This window comes from Mustela erminea, chromosome 18, assembly GCF_009829155.1.
Source record: "Mustela erminea isolate mMusErm1 chromosome 18, mMusErm1.Pri, whole genome shotgun sequence".
Taxonomy (NCBI): Eukaryota; Metazoa; Chordata; class Mammalia; order Carnivora; family Mustelidae; genus Mustela; species Mustela erminea.
In genome coordinates, this window is record NC_045631.1 from 57,677,302 (window position 1) to 57,702,691 (window position 25,390).

The 25,390-nt window shown below is 57.2% G+C and overlaps 1 protein-coding gene across 3 annotated transcripts in view; it reads left to right on the forward strand.

The window, feature by feature from the left end:
* The window catches only part of SEPTIN9 (septin 9), a 144,609-nt gene that overhangs the window by 14,294 nt on the left and 104,925 nt on the right, over positions 1–25,390 (forward strand). For 2 of the 3 annotated variants that reach the window (XM_032320125.1, XM_032320129.1), the window contains one exon: positions 1,411–1,467. In XM_032320125.1, the coding sequence (XP_032176016.1) occupies positions 1,411–1,467 (57 nt within the window). Of the gene's footprint in view, positions 1–1,410; positions 1,468–8,727; positions 9,469–25,390 lie in introns of those variants that run through there. The other variant, XM_032320128.1, reaches the window with a different exon arrangement.

Consider the following 25,390-nt stretch of genomic DNA (forward strand, 5'->3'; position numbering starts at 1 on the left):
GGTGCTTGGACGTGGCCGTGACCGCCCAGCGTCCCCCGAGCCTTCTGCAAAGGTCCGCATGGCCCTCCCTGCCTCCTCAAAGCCTCGCTGCTCACTTCAGGCCCTTGGATCTCCTGCCATATGCATCCTTTGGCCTTGTTTCATGGCGTCTGGGTTCAACATTTGGGCGCATCTTGGGGTCCTCCCCAGCCCTGGAAAGAGACCTGGGCTTGGCGGCTGGTGTCTGTCAACACTAGACCCTGCAGGGCGAGCCGCACACGTTCTGTTCTCGGTGCTCAATCCATCCCTGTCCTCCGGACGTGGAGAGCATGTGAGTCCCCGGGGAGCTGGGCACGAAGCCCGCCGTGCAGGTTGGCCCGCCGGGAGCTCTGGAACCGCTAGGAACAATGCCGGCCGCATCCCCTCTCCGTGGCCCGTCGTTGAGGAGTGGGTTTGTGGAATGAATGAATGTTCCAAGGGCCTCTCTGGAGGACGGCACCTCTGAGGCCAGCATTCTGGGTGGGGGTCCGGGAGGTTTCTGGGTTAGCCCCAGGCCCCTTCTCTGCTCCTCTTGCTGTGTGTGGGGAGGGCCTCTGCTGGCCAAAGTGGGGTGTCCCTACAGCTCCAAGGGATGGCTTGGTTGCCCAGGGAGCCCGCTTCTGGAGCAGCAGTCGCGCTCCCTGTCCCTCCCGTGGATCCCCTTCCTGGCAGCCCCGGGTTTGCTTGGCTTAGCAGCTCCCCAAATCCCCTCGAGTCCGGACTTGCCTGCTGTAAACCTCTCCGGAGAGCACGCGCCGGACCCGGGGGTTGCGTGTCGGGACCGAGCGCCTGCAGCACGGGGCCGCGTTCCCCTGGGGCTCTGTCCTTGTCCCTCCTGCGGTGGTGGGAGGGACCCGCTCTTCCTTCATGCTCCTGAATCCAGTCCGGCTCTGCCCCGCCCCAGAGCAGAGGGGCTGGGTCTGCGCCCCGGGTGCAGGGAAATCTCAGTTCACGATGCGGGTCGACCAGCTTTATCCCGGGGGTGGCTGGAGCCTGACTGGGCGCCAGCACTCTCACCGTCCTGCGGACAGTCGGGGTGGGGGAGCCACTTGGCCAAGCCTGGGTTTTGGAGGTTGATGGGCTCAATTGCTAGTAGCTGTGCGGCCCCAGGCACGTTGCTCAGCCCCGCTGAAAGGCAGCTGTGAGACGGGGAGTGAGAGCTGGGCGGGAAATGTTGCGCCAAAGGCTCGGCCTGGTGCCCGCCAGCTGCAGGTGTCCGGAAGGCAGTGGCTGTCCTTGCGGGTGGCAGCTGGGTCAGGGTGTCACGGGGGAGGACCAGGGCCACTGGTTCCTGGTCCTGGAGTCCCTTGCAGAGCATGGGCGAGGTCATGCCCCGTGCGAACCGCCCTCCAGCGGCCGGGTGTGACCTTTGCCCTCTGCCTCTGTCTCTAGGAGTCACGCGGACCTCCAGCAACCGTCTCCGGAAGCTCGGCGACCCCACCGGCCCAGGTAAGTAGCTTGTTCAGCCGTGACCCCCCCCCACCCCCCCAGTTCTTCTGGCCCAGCCCTCTAGCCCACCTGGCCTTCTGAGGTGAGCAGGGGGGCCCTCGCCTGCCGCCCAGGGAGGCCTGGTCTTTGATGGCTCCGACTCAGGTGGCTTTCAGGCCCGCTGAGCACAGTCTGCCAGAGGTGGGCCTCGTGGGAGCGGGGGCGCCTCTCTGTAGGGAGGCAGCCCTGGCCCAGGGAGCAGGCCACGTGTGTGTGGGGGACAGAGGACAGAGGACCGAGGCGGGTGTGGATGCTGTTGGGCTGCCCCGCAGAGGCGCGGAGGGACGGGCAGCCCATGGGCGGGAGGCTTTGACTCTGAGCAGCCACGGACCCCTGCTGCTTCCCACGCCCTGCAGAACTGAGGGGGCTCCGGCAACAAACCTCTGCGAGGGTTGTCCGTCTGAGGTGTCACCTGCCCACGGGCTGGGCACCCCCAGGCTTGTGGGGCAGCCGAGGGGCAACCTGGCAGGGAACGGGGGTGGCAGTATCAGGGGCATGTGGATGCACAGGCCGCGATGTCCCCACGGCTGTGTCTGAGGCCTCTTGTGGTGCAGGACGGGGCTGGGTGTGGGAAGGGAAGGGTGACGCCCGGCTGGAGGTCTCCCGGGCGGCTGAGTGATTCACATCCGCGGTTACGCAAGAGCTCCGCCCCCTGTAGCCATGTCAGGCCACTAACCACTGGTCGGCCCGGCCTGTCTTTCTGGGGAACTTTCCTCTGGGACCCCGCAGCTGGTCTGTTTCTTTGCTCTTCCAGCAGCCGGGCCAGGTCTAGGGGCCTCGCCTGGTGCCGGGGCCAGGGACAGGTTGCTGAGCTCTGGGGTTGAGGTGTCCGGAGACTGGCGCCCTGGGCCATGTGGACACAGTCTCCTCTGGCCATTGCTTCCCTGGGCTCAGACTGGCCAGTTCTGTGCCATCAGCACTTGGCAGCCGCTGCCACGGTCCGCTTGGAAGCCTAAGGCATAATTTGCTGCAGCCCAGAGCTGTACGCCCGCGATCTGGGTTTTCTTGGGACTGCCTGCTGACACACGAAATCCTCTCTGGGGGGGCATGCCTGGGCTCTGCCTCGGGACACCCTTTCCTTGTCTTCCTGGCTCCTTCTCTAATCCCAGCCATCCCGCAGCTAAGACCGGGGTCCCGATGGGGGTCTTCGCTGGACCCCCAGCCTCTCAGTGCCCTGGTCCCTCTGACCCTTGCAGGATCCCTGTTTGGAGCCGCCACCCGCCCTCCCCTCCCCCGAGCCTGACCTCTTGACACACACTCGGCCTGGCCTCCTGGGTCCGGGACCCCAGACCCCTAGTCCTCCCAGAGGGCCAGGGGCGGTATCCCAGCACAACCTCTCTGAGCTCAGGCTCTTCACGAGGCTGATGCTGGCAGAAGCCACAGGCCACCAGCTCAAGCTGTGCCCACGGTCCACTCTCCTATGACCTTACTTTCTGCCCTTCTTGGAAAAATGGGATTGGTAGACCCTGTAAAAACACTGGAAAGAATGAAATAAGCCAGCCGTGTGCCCTCTGGCCCTCTTGAGAAATAAGGTGTTTAGGTGCGGTGTGAGCGCCCAGGGGACCCTCCCCGTGCCCTTTCCTGCCAGGGTGACTCCCTGGTCACTGCCAGCGCATGTGTGCTATGTGTCTGGACGACATGTGTCTCCCCCTGCGGACCGGCAGCTGCCTGTCGGCCGTCCGAGGGGCGTCGGCTCGAAGGTGCTCTGTTTTTTCAGGCGACAGGATGTCTCTGAGATCGTCCTCGCCGGCACGTGTGGCCCTGTTCGTGTGTACTGCCCGTGGGCGATGGCTCCTTGGTGTGGGCCTGCTGCTGGAGGTCAGCGGAAGCCTTCCTCTGTCCTAGGTGCCGCTGGAAACATCCTCACGTGTCCCCATGCACACGTGTGTGTCCCCAGGCGGATGCCCACACTCTGACCTCCCAAGTGGCCTTCCGGTGTGTTCTCCCACAAGCCTCGAGCGGCCTCTGTGGGTCGCTGCCTCTAGGCCACTGTCTCTGGCCAACCTTTGCCCTGGTTCCCACAGCTTGCGCAGTGTTTCCCCTCGGCCGGCTTCCTCACCTCCCGCGGCCGGCCCCTCCAGCCTTGCCCGACTGTCCCCCTGGGACTCCTCAGAGCCTCTCTTTGTGCCCGGACATCCGGTGTGTTCCGTATCCCGCTCTGCCTCCTCCCAGTGCCTCTGCGATGGGTGGCCTCATCCCTGCTGTAGGGGGTTGACTAACGTCCCCCCAGAATTCTTGCTCACCCGGAACCTCAGAAAGTGGCCCGACTGGGAAATGCATCTCTTAGAAGCGCGGTCAGTGAAGGCCCCGGAGAGGAGATCCTGCTGGACTTAGGGTGGTTCTTAAGGCCGATGGCGGGGGGCCTTACGGGAAGGGGAGAGGTAGAGGGGAGCAGGCCACGTGAGGGCCCCGGCAGAGACGGAGGGAGGTGGCCACAAGCCCAGGGGCGCTCGAAGACGCAGGAAGCGTTTTTCCCGCAGCCGCTGGAGGAAGCTCGGCCCCCGCTGCTAACCTTGATTTTGGGCTTCCACCTCCCGAACGGCGAGACAATCCACTTCTGTTGTTTTAAGCCTCTCTGTCATAGCGATCTGTGACAGCAGCCCCAGGAAGCCCGTGCACATCCCGCTGGGCCCGGGTGGGTGGACGGCACGCTCCCCGCAGAAGGGTCTCCCTGAAACGCTGCTGTCTGGGCCGTGTCTCTGCCCTTACGCCTCACGAGTAGTTGCCCCACGGCATCCCTGGTGGGGGTTCCTGCCCTCCCCCAGTCTTTCTGTCCAGGCTCGCACACCCCTCCTTGCTCCTGGCCCCGGGGAGCTCTCCGCCTCGCGCTCAGGACCCCCGGCTGTACGCAGGGCCCGGCTGCCGGCGTCCCAGCCATGTGGGCCGGGGGGGAGAGAGTGTGGCTTCGCGGCAGTCAAGGAAGATACCGCCAGAGTCTGGCTGCCCGTGGGCCTTGCCCGAGGCTCCCACAGGCACCCCTCGCTGGTGCCGCTCTTCCCACCCACGGACACCCGCTCCTCCTCTGTTTCTCTTGGGTCTCAGCCTGGCCATCCACGGAGGTCCTCAAGCAGGAAATCTCAGCCGTCGTCCTCGACCTTTGCCCCCCCCAGCGCCGTCAGGTCAGCAGGTCACCGAGACCTTCTCAACTCCCCCTGCCCTCGAGTGACCGTTGGATGGGCTGCCTCCTGGCCTGGGCGCGGTCAGGCATCAGTGCGCCCCGCGTCCTCACCCTTCTCCCCACGGACGCTCCCCTGGCCCCGTCGACGGTCAGTGGCGTTTACCGAGACCCGCCTGCGCTCACAGGCTCCATCCGTGTGATTACCCGAAACAGACCTGGTCATGGCCTCTTACTTAAAGGACCCCTAGTTGCCTTTTCCAAAGCACGGGATGAACTAAAGCACAGGACGGTGTTCAAGGCGCTTCCCAGCCTGACCTGTCTCACCTTCCAGGCTCTCGCTGCCCCGTCCTCCCTCCTAGACGGGGAGGCCGTCCCGGCTTTCCCCCCGGTCACGGTGCCGGGACAGTCCCTGTACCTTCGTACTTCTGAAGGCCTTGACTTTGACCCAACCTGTCCATCTCCAGCGTTGGCCTTGGGGGTTTCTTTGTCCTGCCGCCCACAGGGCTGCATGTTCTTACGGCACGTGGCTCGCAGGCCGCAAATGCTGTTGCATTCAACTGGGAAGGACAAGCTTGGGGTGATGGGCCCAAGAATGAGTTTAAAATAGAAAAGTCAGCCTTCTTTTGCGTTGGCTGAAAAGTAGCTTTTCTCTTCGTGTTCTGGTGAAGAAATTCATTGAGAATGCAGCGTCTCTGGGGAGGAGGATTTGGGAGCAGCGCAGCCCGGCGGCAGTGGGCACACGTGGCCCCCACATTGCAGGCGGTAGATGGAGCACGTTGACGTCATCTCAGAACGTCCTGTCGGGCCGAGCCGGCCGGGAGAGCCGACCCGTTGGCTCTTCCGGTTCATTCTTCTTCCTGCGAGCACGTGTTGGGCACCGAGCGAGCGAGCGGGCAGAGCGTTGGGCTCTCGGCAGGAAGGGGAAGACACTGGCCCTTCGTGGGCTTTCTCAGTGATCGGGGGAGATGTTTCAACGCCAGGGGCTGCGGGGCAGATGCTCCCGAGATCCGGGCCTCGGCGCTCCGCCGTCCCCTCGTGCCGCAGGGGCAGCGGGTTCTCCGGGAGGCACGAGGTTCCGGCTCCGGCCCCGGCCCTGCCCAGGATGGGTGACGGAGCACGAGACCTGTTTGTGGCGGAATTCAGCCGCGCCTGGGCCGCCCCTCTCCATGGTCTTGGTGCCCTTCCACACCGTTCTGGAAGAACTCCCACAGCAACGGGGCCGGCCCGGGCTGTTCGCACCTGTAAACCCCGCAGCCGTTCCCAAGGCAGAGAGTAGCTGGGTTGTATTCATTTAGAAACAGCCGAACCTTGCTGCTCCGTAAAGAGTGGAGAGAAGGTTCCGGAGAGGAAGGTAGCCAGCCCCAGCCCGGAACCCGCCTCGCGCTGGGCCTTGCTTGCTGGGCCAGGCTGGAGGGGGGGGGTGCCCGCTCTGCTGGCAGGTACGGTGGGGACAGCGGGGCCGCGGGAGGGGCCGCGGGAGGCCGCCGGATGGAGCGCCTTCGTCGTTGACTCAGGGAAGCCGACCTCGGTGCTGGAGTCAGGGATGAGCAGGAAACCAACGGAAAAGTCATTTCTTAGAGTGAGAGCTCCCCGTAGCTTGGAGCTGATTATGGAGGATTCGAGAGCGTCTGCGTGGAGCAGGGGCCGGCGAGAGCGGGTGGGAAGCCGGAGCCCAGGGCCTCAGGATGTCTCCTTTCCGCCGGGCTCCTCTGTCCCCATGTCCTCACGGCCCCTCCTCAGAACGCGCACCCCGGGGAACAAGGCCACGTTGGTCCACGGGCCCCTGCTGTGCGCATCATGGGAGTCGTCCTCCTGGCCTGGCGGGGGCAGTTCGGGGCACCCGGGGATGCCTCGTAGCTGTGTGTACCCCCCCCATGGGGTGCGGGGGGGCTTGTGGCTGTGCTTCCTGGAGGGCCCCCCAAGTCCTGCCTTTAACGAGAAAGCCATCCCCCAAGCCATCCCCCAACTCTTCCCCCTCTCTCCTACACACCCCTCGCAGGGGATGGGGACATGGATGGTGGTCAGGAGTCTGCAGGCGGGGGGGCGGGGGGGGTGCGTGGGGGGGTGGGGGCGGCGCGTGCAGATCTGTTGGGGGGGTAAAGGACAGAGATACCATCTTAGAAACTGTCTAGAAGAGGCTGTGGGGCAACGGTGCCCACCCCAGGACACGGGCTGGGGGGGGAGGCTGGGTGCGGGGGGCAATTTCCCAAGGCTGTGGCCACGGTGGGGGGAGGGGGTCCTGCCTCCCCCAGGTGGCAGGTGTTGGTCCAATTTGGAAAGTGCTGGGTGGAAGGAAGCCAGCCCCCCACAGGGACGGCTGGGCTCTCGCATTTACTATGCTAATGCGCCGGAGGCATCTAAGGCCTGCATCTAGTTTATGTAACCACAGAGCCTCGTCAGGGGAGGAGAGAGCCACGTGGGGAACCCACTTTGGGGGATGCAGGTCCCCCAGCCTGGCCAGGCCCGTTGCTCCCCTCCCCCGCTGGGTGTGGACAGTGCTGGTGCCTAGACGCAGCCTCGATGAGCACTGGGGGGTTGGCTGCCGCCTTCTCCCACGGCTTGGCCTCACCCCACCTCTGCGCCTGGCCTCTGAGCTGGCTCCTGACTAACACGGGCCTCATTGGAGCCAATTGGTGCTGCCAGGTTTTTGGTTTCAAACGCTCCCCTGCTTGGGCCAGAATGCTTGGATTTTTAGGCATGGGGTGGGGGTGGGGAGCGGATGGACACTGAGCCAAACTGCCGGGGAAGCACCGAGGGTCAGAGCTGTGCTCAGCCGTGAGGATGATGACAGAGCGCTGGGCGCCTGTAGGAAGGGGGGGCGGCCCATGGCCAGCCCGAAGCCTGGCCTACCCCGGATTCCCACCAGCAGACCTGTCTGTGGGACCCTCCTGGGCTGGCTTGCCCTGTGGCGCGCCCCGTCCCATGTGTATTAAAGGGGTTTCTTCTTTGTATCTTTTCTGTCGTGTCTAAATTCAGTACAATGAACACATATTATGTTTATATTCAAGGAAACCAGTGAGGAATATTTTTTTCAAAATCGGGGAAGAGATTTGAATGGATAACCCCCCCAAATTCTCCGTGATTGCCATTGTCCTAGCTCAAGGATTGTTAGCTGTTGGTGGGCTTTCGGGTTTACAGGGCCTGTCTGTGTTCCCTGGGGGCCCTGAACCCATCGCCACAGATCCGGTGGGTCGCAACAACAGAAGTGTGTTCTTGCGACATTCTAGAGCTGGAGTCTGAGATCCAGGTGTGGCTGGGCTGCGCCCCTCCCCGCCCCCCCCACCGTCCTAAGGCTCCAGGAAAGGATCATTTCCTGGCCTCTTGCTTCTGGGGGCTGCATCCAGCCTTCAAAGGTGGGGGCATCAGGTTTCTGCTCTGCCTTCCTGTCGGTTTCTCTGCAGACCTCTCTGTCTCCCTCCTGCATGAGGCAAAGGCACCCAACTGCACCACGGGCTCCCCCTCCTAACCCAGGCTAATCAGGACCCTTTGTTGGGTCCTGCAAAGACTCTCCAGATAAAGTCCCATTTGCAGAGATTAGGGTGTGTGACATCTTTGGGGGCCATTTTTGAGCTCGTGGGACCTCCCTGGGCTAAGACACTGTCCCCACATTCCCTCGGCAGGCAGGCCACTTTTGGGGCTGTCCTCCAGGCTCTGCTTGGAGGGGGTGGGAGTGGGGAGGTGGTCCCTGTTTGGTGTCCCCTGCCACCAAGGAGACACCCTTGCTACATAGGAGACTGCGTCTGAGGTCCTGTCCCGGGCAGGAGGGGACGGAACTTTGTCCCCACCATCCAGCTGATGTGCGTGGACAGCACCCCCCAACTCTGACCAGGTGCTGGTCCCCCCACCCCGAGTTTGCCAGGTGAGCAGCACCCACTCCCCAGTCCAGGAGAAGAGTAGGAAACAGCTGAGGCCCCCCCCCAGGCCTTGGGGGGCCCCTCCCAGAGAAGTGCTGAGTATGGGGAACCGCGCTGTGGAGCCAGGCTCCCTCCCCGGGGACCGCTGGGGACTCACTGACTCATGAGTAACTGGGACCTTCCAGGAAGTCTCCTTCGGGCCATCTCCCCACCCCCACCAGCTTGGGCGGGGACAAGCCTGTGGCCTGTGTCACCGGGCAGCCCCAGGGACAACTCCACGGGGGCTCGTTGGGGCAGGTGCTCTGGAGCCCTCCCTGGCCGCCTGCCTCCTCGGGGCCCAGCAGGGAGAGGGGTCGGGCCCGGCCGCCAGGGAAGGCGAGGCCGCGACGGGGCTTTTCTCAAACGCTTCGGCCAGAGGAAACGTCGCCTCGCGGGCCGGGGAAAATGAAAGACTTTGGAAGTCGCCAGGAATTTGACTGCGAGCTGGTTTCCAAGAGGCTAAGTTAAGCTTCTCCAAGTGGATATTAAAAAGGAGCAGCAGGCCTGGCGGAGGGGCTGGAGGGGGTGGAGAGAAGGCCGGAAGCCGCCCGCGGCACCCTGCGCCTCCGGAGCCTGCCCGCGCGCGCACAAAGCCCAGACGGGCCGGCCGGACCGGGGCTGCGGGAGCCTCGCGGCCGCCCCCGTCCCGCCTCCTGTCCCGCGCGGCCTCCGGCCCTTCTCTCTCCCGATCCACAGAGACAATGCTACCTCAGTCTGGGGCACAAACATATGATCAGCACATGGAAATGTGGTAATTTGGATGCGTTCGTGATTGCAACAGATTGAAGAAATTAGACCAGACAAAGAGTGTTTTTGGAGGAGGAGGAGGAGGAGGCCGAAGGAGGGAGGGCGTCGGGGTGAGAAGGGGAAGACGCCTCTGGAAAGGCGGACGCCGGGACTCCCGCCTGCTGCTAAATATATCCGTGGTCATGGAGAGAGACCGGATCACAGGTAGGCCCCCCGCAGCCCCCTCCCCTAACTCAGAGCTATATCGCTGCTTCGGGAAATCAGCCCCCGGGGGTCACTTTTATTCATTCGTGTGGACGTACTTCTGTTCCTTTGGACTGTTCTGAGGCCGTGGGATGCGGTCTGCCCAGAGCGGAGCCCCACCAAGTCTGGCTCTCACTGAGGCTCTGCCTTCCTTCCCTCGCCGTTCCGCTCGGTCCCCAGCTCGGTCCCCAGCCGGCCGCTTCTGCCGCTCCAGGCGCTGTAAATGCCCAGACCGGTGTCGGCTCCAGGAAAGGGGGGGGGGTGGGGGCGGGCGGCCTGCTGGGGTCCCAGCTGATGGCATGTGGGCCCTGGCTGGTTGCTTTACCCACTCTGTGGGCTGTGTTTCAGCTGCCAGCCAAAGTCCGTCTTCAAGGCCGCCTGGGTCTCCTCCCTGAAACAGCATTTTGGTGCCTTCCCAGGAGCCGATTGCAGGGGTGGAGCTCCCGGTGCTCAGAGATGTGCAAACGTGTGTGCGCGTGTGTATGCCCATGCACAGCACACACAGCTGGTCCCATTCGCCCAGAGGCTTGGGTCATTAGAGTCCCCCTTGGAGCTGGGTGTGTCACTTGAGTCCTCAGTCACCTGGGAACCCTGCAGCGGGGAGGGGGAGTGACATCTTCTAGGGTCACTGAGGGACGCTCTAGGCCAGGACGACCAGCAGATGTGGGCTCTACTCAGATTCTGGAGCAGAATAACTGTTTAAAACATCTTGGTGTCACCTCAGGGCATGGAGTGAGGGCAGACGGCTGGTCCTTGGGCTGGAGGGGCCTCAAGGGTCTGGACCCATCCCTGCTCTCCTGGGGCATCCAGCCTCTTCTAGATGAGCCATTCTCACTGGCGGCCCCCAAGGAGTGGGCACGGAGCCATCGGGGGCGGTGTGAGAGCCTATCTGAAGAAAAAGGAGGCTGCTCTGGCTTGAGTCATCCCGGTTCGATGGCCCCCTGTCCTGGGTCAGGGTCCCCAGCCCCTCAGCCGGCGATGGCACACGCTGTGACTCGGTCAGTGTCTGACATCATGAGTTGGTTCCCCTTCATTACTGCGCCCGCTGCCTGCTGCGGGCCCCCGTGAGGGTCCTGGGTCCCCTCGGGAGGTTTGGGCTCTCCTTGGGCTTCAGCTAGTCTGTGCTGACCCTGGTGAGCCTCAGGATGTCACCCCACAGATGCCGTAGCCCTCGTCTGTTGCTTGCCACTGTGTGTGTTAGGGGCTCCCCAAGAGGCCAGAGGGAAGGGTGGCCCGTCCTGAGGCTCCTTCTGTATGCTGAGCAGATCCTGATGGGAAGAGAGCTGCTGAGTGGCCATGTGTGTGTGCGTGTGCGTGTGTGTGTGTGTGCGCATTTGTGCCACTGGGACCGCCACAGGATGTGGAGCAGCCATAGAGACCCGCGGGAGGCAAGGTGTGGACTCAGCAACACGGGCTAGCTGGTTCAGGGCTGTGGAGCCTGAGTTCCCTGTGCAGAGGGACATTCACGGGGGTCCCTGTGCGGCTCGGGAGGACGGTCGCTTCACCAGCCTGGCTCACAGGGCCCCGGTGGCCGTGGGTCCAGCCTTCACTTCCCAGGTGACCAAAGCATGGCCCTGATGGATAACCCAGGGGAGCGGAGAGCCAGGACACACAGTGGGGGAGGGGACCCTTGGGAAGTGACAGCCCTCTTGGAACCTTCTGGGCTAGCCCGACCCCCAGCAGCTTTTCATGAGCTGAACCAAACTGCCTTGGAAAACGGTCAGCTCTGCGCCTTCACGGCCACACTAGGCGCCACTGCCCTCGGCTGGACTGCCCGTGAGGGATGGAAAGAGGACTTTCTCTCAGGACGTGCCTGAGGAGGAATGGGTACTCTCGGTGAAATTCTCGTAGGGATGCGTTGTCGCTGAAAATTGCTTATTTCTTTCCAAGCTTTGTTGATGATGGAAAGCCTCAAGTCCTTACCCTACATGTTCCTCAGAACTGCTCAGACCTTGGCCGTGGTCTTTGATTGTAACTTGGCTCTTAAGCAGCCCCCCACCCCGCCCCGGGAAATGCGTTCCATCCTGTCCCTCTGTGGCCCGGGGCCTCAGTTTTCCTGGTCTCAAATGTAAAGGCGTTGGACCGGTATGACCCCAGGCAGCACCCCACAGCCGGTGGGCCTCTGAGCCTGCTCTGCGGGGTTCCCGGAGGCTCCTTCCTTCTCCCCTTGTCTTGCTGTAAGGCGCTTGTGACTACTTTATTTGTCCCCGCCTGTGCAGCGGGCAGAGGCGGGGCTGGGGGCCACGATGTCCCACCTGGCCCAGCACCCCCCCGACTGCTTCCAGACAGGCCTTCCATTGCCCAGGCCTCACTGGGCTGGTATTTGAGATGCAAGTGGCCGGTTCTCAGTCACTGCCCAGTGCTGTCCAGGAGAAGCTGGTGGGGCGGGGAAGGCAGGTGCAGGCAGCCGCAGGACCCTTCCATCTGCTCGCTCCTTCTCTTGGCAGCACTGGGCTCCTGCCACGTTTGTGAGTCTGGGATCTGGGTTCCTCCTGGGCAGTGGGGTAGCCCCGGCCCTCTTGGAGCCTGCCCCTCCCCCCACCACCCCTGGAAGATGCCAGAGGGCTTGTCAGCAGGGCAGGGATGAGTCATGGAGCAGCGACTGGCCTGGCCGCTGAGACACAGAAGGCCGCTCCTTCCAGCCAAGGGTCGGGTTTTTTTCCTTGTTCTGGACCGGCTCTGTGGCTTTTACAAATTAAGCAGTTTTATCTCATTCCAAGCGCTTGTATTTCAGCAGGGAGAGAATCTCCAAGAAGGGAACTTTCCACTGGGGAGCTGTAACTTAGCTCAGCTGGGTCTCAGGGAGGGTGGGAACAGGCCTCATGGGTGAGTTGCAGGCAGGGAATGTGGAAGGCTCCTGATCCGCCAAGGACGTCGGCGGGGGTCCCGGGAGGGCTGCTCTGTCACTGGAGCGCTGGTCCTTGGTTGGGCGTCTGCCCGGCACAGTGAGGCACAGCACGCTCATCTAGGAGGTGGGGGTCTGCTCTTCTCAGGGGTGTCCGCTGTCATGAGGAGAGCAGGAGGCTGGACACCCCTCACCTGTCCCTCCCCCAGGTACTTGTCACCCTGGTCCTGGACAGACACTGCAGGTCCCAAGCTGCCTGGCCCCGCTGTGTCCTCTCCAGGTTTATTTCCCTCATCTCTAAGATGAGAAGTGTGGCCAGCAGCTTTCCTGGGCCCCTTCCTCTTCTGGCTCTGACCTGCAAGGGACTTGGCCCCTGGAGGAGTTTCTCAGGGCTGCTGAAAGCAAGTGCCACAGACCGAGCGGCCGGAAACAGCAGCCACGGACTCTCCCACAGTTCTGGGGGCTGGAAGTACAAATTCAAGGTGTCGGCAGGGCTTGTTCCTTCTGGAGGCCGTGAAGGAGCTGCTGCTCTGTACCCCTCTCTTGGCTTCTGGGAATTGCCTGCGCTCCCCGGTGGTCCTTGGCCTGTAGGACATCATGCAGTCTCTGCCTGTTGTCACAGAGCCTTCTGTGTCCCGAAGCTCTCCTGCTGCTCTCTTTTGAGGACACTCATCCCTGGACTTGGGTCCCTGCATAATCCTAGGTGATTGAATCTCCAGATCCTAAACTTAATTATACCAGCAAGACCCTATTTCCAAATGGGACAATGTTCAGGGGTTCCAAGTGAGCATGTGTTTTTTGGGGGGAGGGGTCACCATTCAGCCCACTCTGATCCTGAGGTGTCCTGGATCCACGGAAGACTCCATGTCCCAGATTCCTTGTCGTCCCCCTCTGGACATTTTGGTGTGGCTGCTAGCCTTTGCCACTGTGTCATGTGCACCTGGTGGGGTGTGGAGGGCTCAGGCTTGTTGGAATTCCAAGAGCCGGCCAGGAGACGGCCCTGCTTCCTCCCTGGAGCTCCCTGGTCCTGCCTGCCGGGGCCCCGGGATCTCCGGAAATCTGTGCTGGACTCTGAACTCTTTTTAAAGATTGGGGCAAAATATGCATAACGCACAAACTGCTGTTTTAACAATTTGGGGGCCTACGGCCCAGTGGCATTTAATGAGAGGCACAGACTTGGGCCACCATCCATCCGTCTGCAGAACTTCACCTTCCAGCGTGAAACTCTGCTCTCACGGAACATCAGCTTTTCGTTCTCCCTTCCCTCTGCCCTTGGCCGCCACCACCCTACTCTCCGTGTCCGTGAGCTTGACTATTCCAGGTGCCTCATAGACATGGAATCGTGCACTATTTGTCCATCTGTGCCTGGCTTATTTCACTTAGTATCATCTCTTCGAGGTTCGTGGTGTTGTAGCAGGTGTCAGTTTCCTTCCTAGTGTAAGACAGAATGAGGTTCACTTGATGGATGGACCACATTGCGAGTCGTCTTTTATCTTTGGCTAGACCTTTACATTGTTTCCACTTTGGGGCTGTTGTGACAGTTACTGCTGTGAACAGGGGTGTGCAGATATCCGCTCCAGGCTCTGCTTTCAGACATACTGGATCCACACACAGACACGGCGTTGCTGGATCATGTGGGAATTCTATGTTTAATTTTGGTGGGAAGCTCCGTACGGCTTGCCCCGTGGCTGCACCACTTCCCATTGCCACCAGCAGGGCACCAGGGTTCCAAATCCCCCACCCCCTCCGTGACATTGCTATTTTATTGACTTGTTTATTACTTTGGGTAATAGCCATCCTCATGAATGGCAAGTGGTATCTCACTGTGGGTTTGATGTGCGTTTCCCTAACTGCTTAGAGATGGTGAGCGCCCTTTCCGGGGCTTGTTGGCATCTCTGTGTCTTTGGAGAACTGTTTCTTCGAGTCCTTTGTTAAGTTTTTAATTGGGTCATTTGTTTTTTGTTGTTGTTGGTTATAGGAGTTCTTTATATATATTGCATATTAATCCCTTACCTGATACTCGATTTGCAAGTATTTTCTCCCATCCTGTCAATTACCTTCTCACGCCGTTGATGGCGTTCTTTGATGTGTAGAAGTTTTTAAGTTTGATGAAATCCCATTTTTTTATTCATCCTTGTGTTGTCAGTGCTTGTGGTATCATACCCATTGTCACAAAGCTTTTCTCCTGTGACTTTTCCTAAGAGTTGTATAATTTTGGCTCTGGCGTTGAGACCTTTGATCTGTTTTGAATTAATTTCTGTATATGGTGTGAGGTAAGACTCCTGATTCACTCCTTTTCTTTTCTCACACCCAGGCTGGCTCCTCTTGGTGGCAGGGAGTGGGGAAATCCTGGGCTGGGCCAGGCCTTGAATCCCTCCCCGCCCCAGGCTGGCTATCAGAGCCTCAGCTCTGGCCTGGAACATGGCTGGACATGTGCTACGTCCTGGGGCAGCCCAAGCCTGGCCCTTCTGGGCTGACAGGGGAGGCCAGCCTGGGGTGTTCTGGGTTCCACCGGTATGGATGTTTCTGTAATTCTCTGTGGTTCCCCCTGCCCAGCCTGCATGTGACACTGGCTGTCTGTGTGGCAGGGTGTGGGGCTCAGTGTCCATTGGTCTGTCCCCATGCTCCTCAGGAAGCCTGTCCACCCACATCCTCTCATGTGGCCTCTGCCATCCGAACTTAGGCCTCCTGCTCAGAGCTGGTCACCCCTCTTGTCTTCCCTTCCAAGCCGACAGAAACTTCCATCCTGAGGCTGCTGCTCAAATCCCTTTGCCCGAAGGCCCTCCAGCACCGGGCACGCCTTCACCAGCCACACACAGATTCCGCTGACAGGGTTGGCTGTAGATTCAGCTCCTTTTGGGGCTGGGCATGTGACCGGGCAAAGGGCAGGGTGGGACCCGACCGAGAAACAGGGGAGATTTCCTCCTGACAAGTGGCCTGAGCTTGGAGAAGTGTCTTGGCCACAGCTTGAACTCTGGACAGATAGCGACGCGGATTTCAGCTCGCAGTGGACAACACTTCTGCCTTTAGACCTTTCAGATCCTCCTTCCTTTTTTTCTTTTTTTCCCCTTTCACAAATGAGGAAACTCTGACTTGAGCAAAGCTGAGTAAACAAACCAACACACCCCTAGGAAATTAGCAAAGAGGCACCAGCTCTGAAACTACATGCTTTGGGGCTGGGTGGGTCTGTGGGAGCAGCTGGGTGCGGCGGGCCGCGGGGTGCGGGTGGCGGGAACCCGTGCCCTGTGCTTCCCGCCTGCTCTCCCTACCCCCTCCCGCCAACAATCTGTGCAGTAGCTTCTGCTTGGAGTTCCCCTCCTGTCACCCCTAGTGGGGGTCCCGCTTGCAGTGCCATGAAGCCCCGTTCATACCAGCCCACTTTTTGAATATTTCTTGAGGTCCCGCGATGTGCAGGTGCTTGCCTAGGTTCTCGGCCTCTGGGAGTGAGGAAGTTATGGCCCTTGCTCCCGTGGGACTCCGTCTGAACCAGATGCCAAGCAGCTAGCCAGTGAGCCCACCGACAGATGATTCTAGACGAAGGCTGTGAAGCAGCCTAGAACAGGTGATGTGATTGTGACCTGGTGCGTGTGTCCGCGTGTGTGTGTGTGTGTGTGTGTGTGTGTGTGTGTGTTGGGGGATTAGTGGAGGCCCCCCCGTGAGGAGGTGACACTGAGCTGAAATTGGTGTGACCAGAAGGACTCCACCAGGCCAGTGTTCAGAGGAAGAGCTTCCAGGCAAAGACAACAGAAAATGCAAAGACCCTGAAGTTGGGTCATCAAGGTGAGGGGAGGGGCCGGGTCAGATGGTGCTGGGGAGGCCTGTGGGGTGCCCTGTGGAAGGAGCTACGGGCCCTGGATGCCCGGTGGCTGCTATGTCCCCTGCGGTGGGCTGGGAGCGGAAGCCGGGAGGCCTGGAGGGGGAGAGCTGGTCTTCACGGTGGGAGAGGGAGGGCTTCCGATTCCTGGGGGGACCCGGGTGGCTGATGAGGCTGCAGATGCCCTGGCCCGCTGCCCAGCCCTGCCCCAGCGGCCGCTGACTTGAGTAGGGAGGCTTGCGCTGTCTCAGCTAGGAGGACGCCAGCTGTGGCCTGGTGTCTGCTTCTGGGGAGGCTAGGCCGCCTGAGTCCTGGGAAGGTGACCCCGCGCGGCAGCAGGTGTGGGAGGGGCGGCGCGCTCCTTCCCGTCCCGCCAGCTCCCGTGTCCCTGGGCAGAGTTATTGGGAGCCCCGCTTGGCGCCACGTGCCCGCTGGGGACCAGCACCCCTCCTGCTGGCAGGGACTGAGCAGCTGTCTCTCCATCTCACCTGGCAAGGGCTTGGGAGGGGATGGAGACTCGAGAGCTGCTCGCACGGGACGGTGGACAGTGGGTGCCTGTGTGTCCTTGGTCCACACGGGGAACATTTCGGTCAAGCCCTGCTTGCTACTTTGTGTGCCCCGGGACCATCCACGGGCTCCCCGAGCAGGGGCGGCACAGGCATGGTGGGTGAGTGCAGGAGGCTCTCCCAGGCCCAAGACCTCACCTTCCCGGGGTTTTGCTTTGGGCCCGTGCCCCTCTCTGGCCCTGCTGCTCCTGCAGTGCACGCGGGTGGCCCCCCGCCATCTGCCTGGCTGGCCTGCCAGGGGCCATGGGGCCCTTTCCAGGTGGCATTTCTGTTCAAAGATGCAGGGCTCTGGGCTGTGGGGCTGGGGGAGATGGCCCAGGATGTCATTATCTGGTAAGAAGCCAGGTACGGCTTTCAGATGGTGGACATCTGCACGTTTCCAAGCTCCAGGATCCTCGTTCAGCGAGCGTGTCCTGATCCCAATGGCACCATGTCCGAGGGAGAGGATGGGGCTGGGGGGCGACCGTGGACCGGGGGCTTGGGCTGTGCCTCTGTGCTGTGTGTTGAAGGTTCAGGGGGTGGGGGGGATACTCCAGGGAACGCCCCATAGTGCCCCTCCACCCCCGCCCCAGCTCGCACCTCTCTGGGGAGGAGTGGACAGTGGGGCCTGGGTTCTGGAAACGTGCATTGTGTGGGCATGGGTGCCCCCATTACTGCAGTGAGGGGCCGGGCGGGGCCTGGGGAGGGAGCCGGACTGGGCTGCGGAAAGCCTTTCCCCCAGAAGGTGGCGGTGCAGGCCCTCCAGCGCCAGCCCCTGCCCGGCCTCTGCGCTCACCCGATTTGCGGGACGAGGCAACCCCTGCCTTCATTCCTCTTCCCGGGGCTGCTCGCGCCGGCCTTGCGGGGAAGTGGCGGGTGGAGAGAATGCGAATCACGGGGAGGCCGGGGAGGCGCCGGTGTGGGAACCAGGACCCCCTCGGAGAAAGAGACCCGCCGAGGCCGTGGACTTTGGGGTCTTCCTGCCTCGGGGGGAGGGGCTCCGGCCGCATCCTTCTTCCCTGTTTGTGGTTGAGACGGCTCAGCCTCTTCTAAATTTTTCCAACTTTTGACTGCGAAAGATTTCAAACACACGGAAAAGGTCAAAGAATTCTAGCATCCCCCTGCGTCCACCCGCGGGATGCTGTAATGCAAATCAACCGTGTCCCCAAAAACCCATGCGATTTGGGGGCTCCACGTCGGAGTAAGTTGCCGATATCCGCACACATGACCCTTCAGACACCTCAGCTTGCGTCTCCCTAGCTAGACTCCAGTATTGGTTGAAGTTTCTGTTTCTCTCTTGGAGGTAAAACTGATGCATCGCGAAACGCCCAGAAGTTCAGTGGACCCCTCTGAGATTGGACCTAGACGTCCACGGTGCGTCCGAACCGCTTTTGGGCTGCGGGGCGTCACCATCCACGCTCTTTGCCAGTCTGTCTCTACCTCCACCTGCCTAAGGGCTGCCAAAATTCTGGCTTTTTCCACTATCGATTAATTTTGCCAGTTTGTGTGTTGTTTTCCATCTACCTATGTTTTTGCCGTGGTTTGTCCCATGATTGCTACGTGGTGTTCATTTCATGTTTCCCGTGTGAGGCTCTTATAAATAAAGCTGTGATGAGCATTCCTTTTTTTTTTCTTTTTTAAATATTTAAAAAAAAATTTTTAAGTTATCTCTACCCCTAGCGTGGGACTCGAACTCTCCACCCTGAGATCAGACGTTGCATGCTCCACCGACTGAGCCCGCTGGGCGCCCCTTCTCTGAGTGATCTTATACAATTTGTGGGGGGTGGGCGGGGGGAGGGACATAAGCTTCCATTTGTCTTGTCTAAATACCAAGTAGAATTATTGGACCAGGGGCGCCTGTGGCTCAGTCATTAAGCATCTGCCTTCAGCACAGGTCATGATCCCAGGGTCCTGGAATCGAGCCCCGTGTTGGGCTCCCTGCTCAGCAGGAAGCCTGCTTCTCCCTCTCTCACTTCCCCTGCTTGTGTTTCCTCTCTCTCTGTCTCTTTCTGTCAAATAAATAAAAATCTATAAAAAAAAAAAAAAGAATTATTGGACCAAAGGGTGGGTTGGTATGAGTTTAGTTTTACAGGAAACTGCCAGATCTTTTCCTAAGGTGGCTTTTACACGCCTCCCTGTCAGAGTTCCCATGGCTCCACATCCCTGACAGCATTTGGTGCTGTCACTCTACGACTCCGTCCTTTGGGGGGCCGTGGGCGTGTTGTGGTGTTCCGTTAGGGCTGCAGTTTGCATTTTCTTGACGACTAGTGCCAGAGAGCACGTTTTCGTGTGCTTACAGGGGACTCATCCATTTTCTCTTTGTGAAGTGCCTTTTCAAATCTGTTGCCTATTTTATTTATTTTTATTTTTTACTTTTTATTTATTTGACAGAGAGAAAGAGATCACAAGTAGGCAGAGAGGCAGGCAGAGACAGCAGGGGAAGCAGGCTCCCCGCTGAGCAAAGAGGCCGATGTGGGGCTTGATCCTAGGACCCTGGGATCGTGACCTGAGCCAAAGGCAGAGGCTTAACCCACCGAGCCACCCAGGTACCCCTTGCCAATTTTAAAAGTGGTTGTGTGGGGGCATCTGGCTGGCTCGGTCGGTTAAGCATCTGCCTTCAGATCAGGTCATGATCTTGGGGTCCTAGGATTGAGTCCCGCATGGGGCTCCCTGCTCAGTGGAGAGCCTGCTTCTCCCTCTGCCAGATGCTCTCTCTTTCTCCACCCCCCAGGGGGGCAATTAAATACATAAAAGCTTTAAAAATATATTAAAAGCGCATTGCTTGACTTTTATTCTTTCTGGATACTGGTCTTTTGTCAGATATGTATATTATAAATATGTTTTTCCTGCTCTGTGCCTTGAATATTCATTTCTTAAAGATCTCTTCTGACGAGCAAAAGTTTATAATTTTAATTTTGATGTAATCTAATGTAACAAATTTCTTTCTTTGTGGTTACGGCTTTCTGTGTTCTTTGTAAGAAGGCCTTGCCAGCTCCCAAGTGGCAAAGGTATTTTTGGTGTTTTCTTCTAGAAGCTTTATGGTTATAGCTTTTATGTTTGGTTTAGAAATTATCTTTTGTGTGTGGTATGAGGTAGGGAGTTAAGGTTCATTATGTTGGGTTTTGCTAGCTGGTTTATTTTTTCAGTATGGATACCTGGTTGTTCTAGTACCATTTTTAAAAAGACATTGGAGTACCTTGGTGCCTTTGTTGAAAATCAATGGACTTTGTACATGTGGTTCTATTTCTGGAGTCTATCCTATTGTATTGATATTCTGTCTATGCTTTGGCCAAGACCACTGTGTCTTGATTAATGCGGCTTTATAATAAGCCTTGAGATAAGCTCTCCCAGTATATCCAAACCACTGCTTTCGATGTTCTTATTAAATTTTTATTTTTTATTTTTTTAAAGATTTTATTTATTTATTTGACAGAGAGAGATCACAAGTAGGCAGAGAGGCAGGCAGAGAGAGAGATGAAGAAGCAGGCTCCCTGCTGAGCAGAGAGCCCGATGCGGGACTTGATCCCAGGACCCTGAGATCATGACCCGAGCCGAAGGCAGCGGCCTAACCCACTGAGCCACCCAGGCACCCAATTTTTAAAAGATTTTATTTTTAAGTAATCTCTACCCCCAACGTGGGACTTGAACTCACGACCCAGATATCAAAAGTTGCACACTCTACTGACTGAGTCTGCCCAGTGCCCGTAGATGTTCTCAGTCTATTAAATTTCCTTATAAATTTTAGAATTAGTCAATATCTATTAAAAAATGCTGTGTGAATTTTGAGGTTGCATTGAATCTATAGGTCAATTTAGAGAGAATTGATATTTTAATGACACCAGCTCTTCTAATCTTATAAACGTGGTATGTCTCCATTTTTATTATTTATTTATTTTGTAAACCAACATATAATGTATTATTTCTTTCAAGTCTGTCTCCATTTTTAAAGGCACTTATCTTCAGTCTCTATAGAATTATACTGTACTGTAGTTGTCAGTGAAAAGATCTTCATGTCAGTTGTTAAATTTATTTCTAACAATTTTATTTTTTTGGTGCTGTTGTCAATTGAGTATATATTTTAAGTTTCATTTCCAATTGTTTGCTGCTGATATATAATAAGATGCAGTTGATTTTTGTATATACATTTTATATCCTGTGACCTTGTGAGAGTCATTTTTTTAAAAGATTTTATTTCATTTATTTGACAGAGAGAGAGAGATCACAAGTAGGCAGAGAGGCAGGCAGAGAGAGGAAGGGAAGCAGGCTCCCTGCTGAGCAGAGAGCCCGATGCGGGACTCGATCCCAGGACCCTGGGATCATGACCTGAGCTGAAGGCAGAGGCTTTAACCCACAGAGCCACCCAGGTGCCCCTCAAAGTCATTTTTTATCCCAGTATTTGTTTTACTTATTTCTTCCTGATCTTGATTCCTTTAATTGTTTTTTCTTGCCTTATTATACTAGCTAGACTGGCCAGTACCATATTGAATATGAGCAGGTAGGCTTCATTGTCTTGTGCCGGAGCTTAGAATGTTAACTATAGATTTTCCCCAAATATGCTCTTTGTCAGCCTGAGGAGATTCCCTTTTGTTCCTAATTTGCTGGAGTTTTTAGCATGGATGGATATTGACTTTGATAAGTACTCTTTCTGTATCTATTGAAAAGATCATTATTTTCTCCTTTGTTCTACTAATAGGGTGAATTACAATGATCGATTTTTGAATATTAAACCAAGCTTGCATTCCTGGCATAAGTCCTATTTGGTTACAATATGCAATCCTTCTCAGACATTGCTGGATTTGATTTGCCTAATTTTTTGTGAAGGATTTTTTATGTAGATCATGAGGGATATTATTGGTTTGGTGTTTTTTTGGTTAGTTAGTTTGTTTTGGTAATGCCGGTGTCAGTGTTCTTTCAGCCTCATGAAATGAGTTCAGAAGTGTACCCACCTCTCCATTTTTCGTAAAAGTTTGCATAAGATTGGTTTTCTTTCTTTCTCTCTTTCTTTAAGAGATTTTATTTGTATATTTGACAGAGAGAAAGATAGCAAGAGAGGGGACACAAGCAGGGGGAATGGGAGAGGGAGAAGCAGACTCCCCACTGAGCAGGGAGCCGGATACGGGGCTTGATCCCAGGACCTGGGATCATGACTTGAGCCTGAGGCAGATGCTTAATGACTGAGCCACCCAGGCGCCCCGGTGTTATTTCTTTCTTAAGTGTTTGATGGAAGTCAGCAAGGAAGCCATCTGTCCCTAGAGTTTTCTTCTTGGAAAGTTTTTTTTTTTTTTAAATGACAAATTAAATACTTGTATTAAATATGTTAAATGAATTTAATATTTAATTGGATATATTAAATGCATTTGATATGTAGAGAGAGCTATTCAAGGTTTTTACTTCCTCTTGTGTCAGTTTTGGTAAGTTGTATTTTGAAGGAATCTGTCCATTTCATGTAAGTTGTTGCACTTATTCATATAAAGTTCGTAATTTTCCTTTATTATCATTTCAGTGTAGGCTCCTAGGGATAACCTAGTAATACCAGTCTTAATACCAGTAATTTACGTTCTCTATCTTTCTTTCTTTCTCTCTCTCATGAGTCTAGCTATGAGCTTATTGGTCTGTAGATCTTTTTTTTGAAAGATTATATTTGTTAAAAAAAAAAAGATTATATTTGTTTATTTGACAGAAGGAGATCACAAGTAGGCAGAGCAGCAGGCTGAGAGAGGGAGGGAAGCAGGCTCCCTGCCGAGCAGAGAGCCTGATATGATGATGCGGGGCTCAATCCCAGGATCCTGAGATCAAGACCGGAGCTGAAGGCAGAGGCTTGACCCACTGAGCCACCCAGGTGCCCTGATCTATAGATCTTTTCAAGGAATGAACTTTTTTTTTCTTCTTCTTCTTCTTCTTCTTCTTCTTCTTCTTCTTTTTTTTTTTTCCTTTATTTCTATCCTTATCTTCATGACTTCCTTCCTTCTACTCACTTTGATGTATGTGTCAGGTCCCAGGCAGGAAACAGAAAGCATACCACACCAGTAATTTGAACAGCAAAATGTAACCTACAGCATTATTAGCAGGTAGAAGCTGGTTAGCTGCTAAAAGAATAGAACAAGACTCTGGAGGGGCACCTGGGTGGCTCAGTGGGTTAAGCCTCTGCCTTCGGCTCGGGTCATGATCCCAGGGTCCTGGGATCAAGCCCCGCATCGGGTTCTCTGCTCAGCAGGGAGCCTGCTTCCTCCTCTCTCTGCCTGCTTCTCTGCCTACTTGTGATCTCTGTCTGTCCAATGAATAAATAAAATATTTAAAAAAAAAAAAGAACAAGACTCTGGAGAGCATGGAGCGGCAGAAGCAGCAGCAGCTAGTTTCGAAGGAAACACAGGGTGACGTTGGGTTTGGTCCCAGTTTCTTGGCTAGGACACCAAAAGCAACAGGCAACCAAGGAAAAAACAGATAAGTTGTATTTCATCAAAATTAAAAAAAAACCCTTCTGTGCCTCACAGGACACCTTGACCGAGAGCAAAGGCAATCCATGGAAGCGGGGTGGGTGGAAATATTTGCAAACCATATATCCATAAGGGATTAATACTTAGAATATATAAAGAACTCATACAGTCCAACAACAAAAACCCAAATAGCCCAATTTTTAAAAAAATGGACAAAAGGACTGGCGTGGCCCTTTCTCCAGAGAAGACACACAGATGCCAACAGGCCCGGAAAGGATGCTCAGTGTCCTTAAAAGTTACAGAAATGCCAGTCAGAACATCAAGGAGCTGCTACTTTATACTCACGTTATCCAAAAAACAGAGTAACACTCGGTGACCAGGATGTGGGGAAATCGGAGCCCTCGTGCTCGGCCGCTGGCTGCTGTGGAAAACAGTGTGGAAGGTCCTCAAAAAACGAAACCCAGGATTCCCACATGCTTCAGCACAGCCACTTCTTGTGGGATCCCCCGAAGAACCAAGGGCCGGGTCTCCTGCAGATACGCATGTGTCAGGGGCAGCGGCTGGGGGGCTGGGGCCAGGGGAATGGGAAGTTCATGTCTGAAGGGCACAGAGTTTCAGTTTGATAAGACAAAATGTTCTAGAGATGGGCAAGTTGATAGCTGCACAGTGACGAGGCAGAGGCCACGTCCCAGAAACCCAGGCCTAAATATTGTTAAAACGGTGAATTTTGTGTTAGGGAGATTTCATTGCGCACGTGTGCGCACACACACACACTCACACACACACACACACACACAGGTGCACGCGCTCAGGGGGCCGTTGTGGCCCTGGGGCTGGGGAGCAGAATGTGAGAGGACAAGGAGAACCAGGAGCCCCGGCTGCCCTGCCTCACTGGGTCTGGGGTTCAGGCCTTGCTGGAGAAAGTGTGGCTGCCGCACACACCTGTGGTCTCCTGGTGGTGAAACGCTCTTCCCCGAGAGTGTGGTTGGAGCTGGTCTGTGGAAGCAGCTCATGGGTGGCAGAGAAGCTTCTGGAGGGCATGGGCAGGTCGGAGCTGGTCCACAGGAAGTTTCTGGGCGGTGGGCTGGGAGCTAGAGCAGGTGCACGGGAAGGGGCCCCCTGGGTGCCAGAGAAAGGCCGTGAAGGGCGAGCACCGGAGCTCAGGGCCCCGGGAGCCGGGAAGAGGAGCCCCTTCCCTTGTGCTGCCCAAGGGAGCCTGTCCCTTGTCCCCCCCCCGCCCCCCCCACGACCTTTGTGTCTGTGTGCGTGCGGAGGAAATGATTCACACCCAAGTGCGAAGGTGGGGGTCAGAGCAGGCAGCCCTAGGGTTTGGGGAGCCCAGAGGAGGAAACGGGGGTGGGGACAGGAGATGTGACAGATACCGGGAGACGCGCCGTCCACACCTAGAAGGCCCGGGGGAGGTTTCCGCAATGCCCGGGACACCGATTCCGTCACATCTGAAGTTTACCCTTGTTTCAGGAGGCCCGGGATCCTTGGAGGTGACCGGAAAGGAAGGAAAAGGACGTCCCCTGGGGGTCGTGTGTGTGTGTGTGTGTGTGTGTGTGTGTGTGTGTGTGTATGCTCCGCCCTCATTTCCATTTCGCTATCTTCCTGATCACCAGGGAGAATGTCTGCGAACCTGCCCCCACCGCCCGGCCCTGTGCTGCGTGTGGTGGGACGTGTGGACGTGGGCACACGGGTGTGTACACACACACACACACACACACACACAGGCAGGGGCGAGCAGTCCTACAGATTGTACCTAGGCCTGGCAGGAAACCGGGCTCTGGGAAACTTCAGGCCCCACCTTTGGCACAAAACTGTGCTTTTTGTTGCTGAGCAGAAAGTGGGGGTGGGGCCCGTCGGTGCGCAGAAGAGCAGGTCCGGCCCTGGGCGTCCAGAGCTGCTGCGGGCCTGTTCGGGGGGCTCTTGTCCCAAGCTTTGGGGGGCTTGGGGGTTCTAGGCCAGGATCACGGGGTCGCCCCTGAGAGGAACCTCGGCCAGAACATGTCCCCCACCCCGCTGCCCAGGGGCTCCCCACACTGGCGGAGGGCAGGCGGCTGAGTTGGTGCTCTGGGCAGCCTGTGCGAATACAGGGTCCAGGCCACCCCGCCAACCCCAGCTGACCGTGAGTGGGAAAGGGGGGCCCCCGCCACAGATGCTCTGGGGACGCGGGGCCGCCCGGCCTGTGGGGCGTGGGAAGGTCTGCATGAACCCACTGACCGACGGAGCTCGGGGCGAGCAG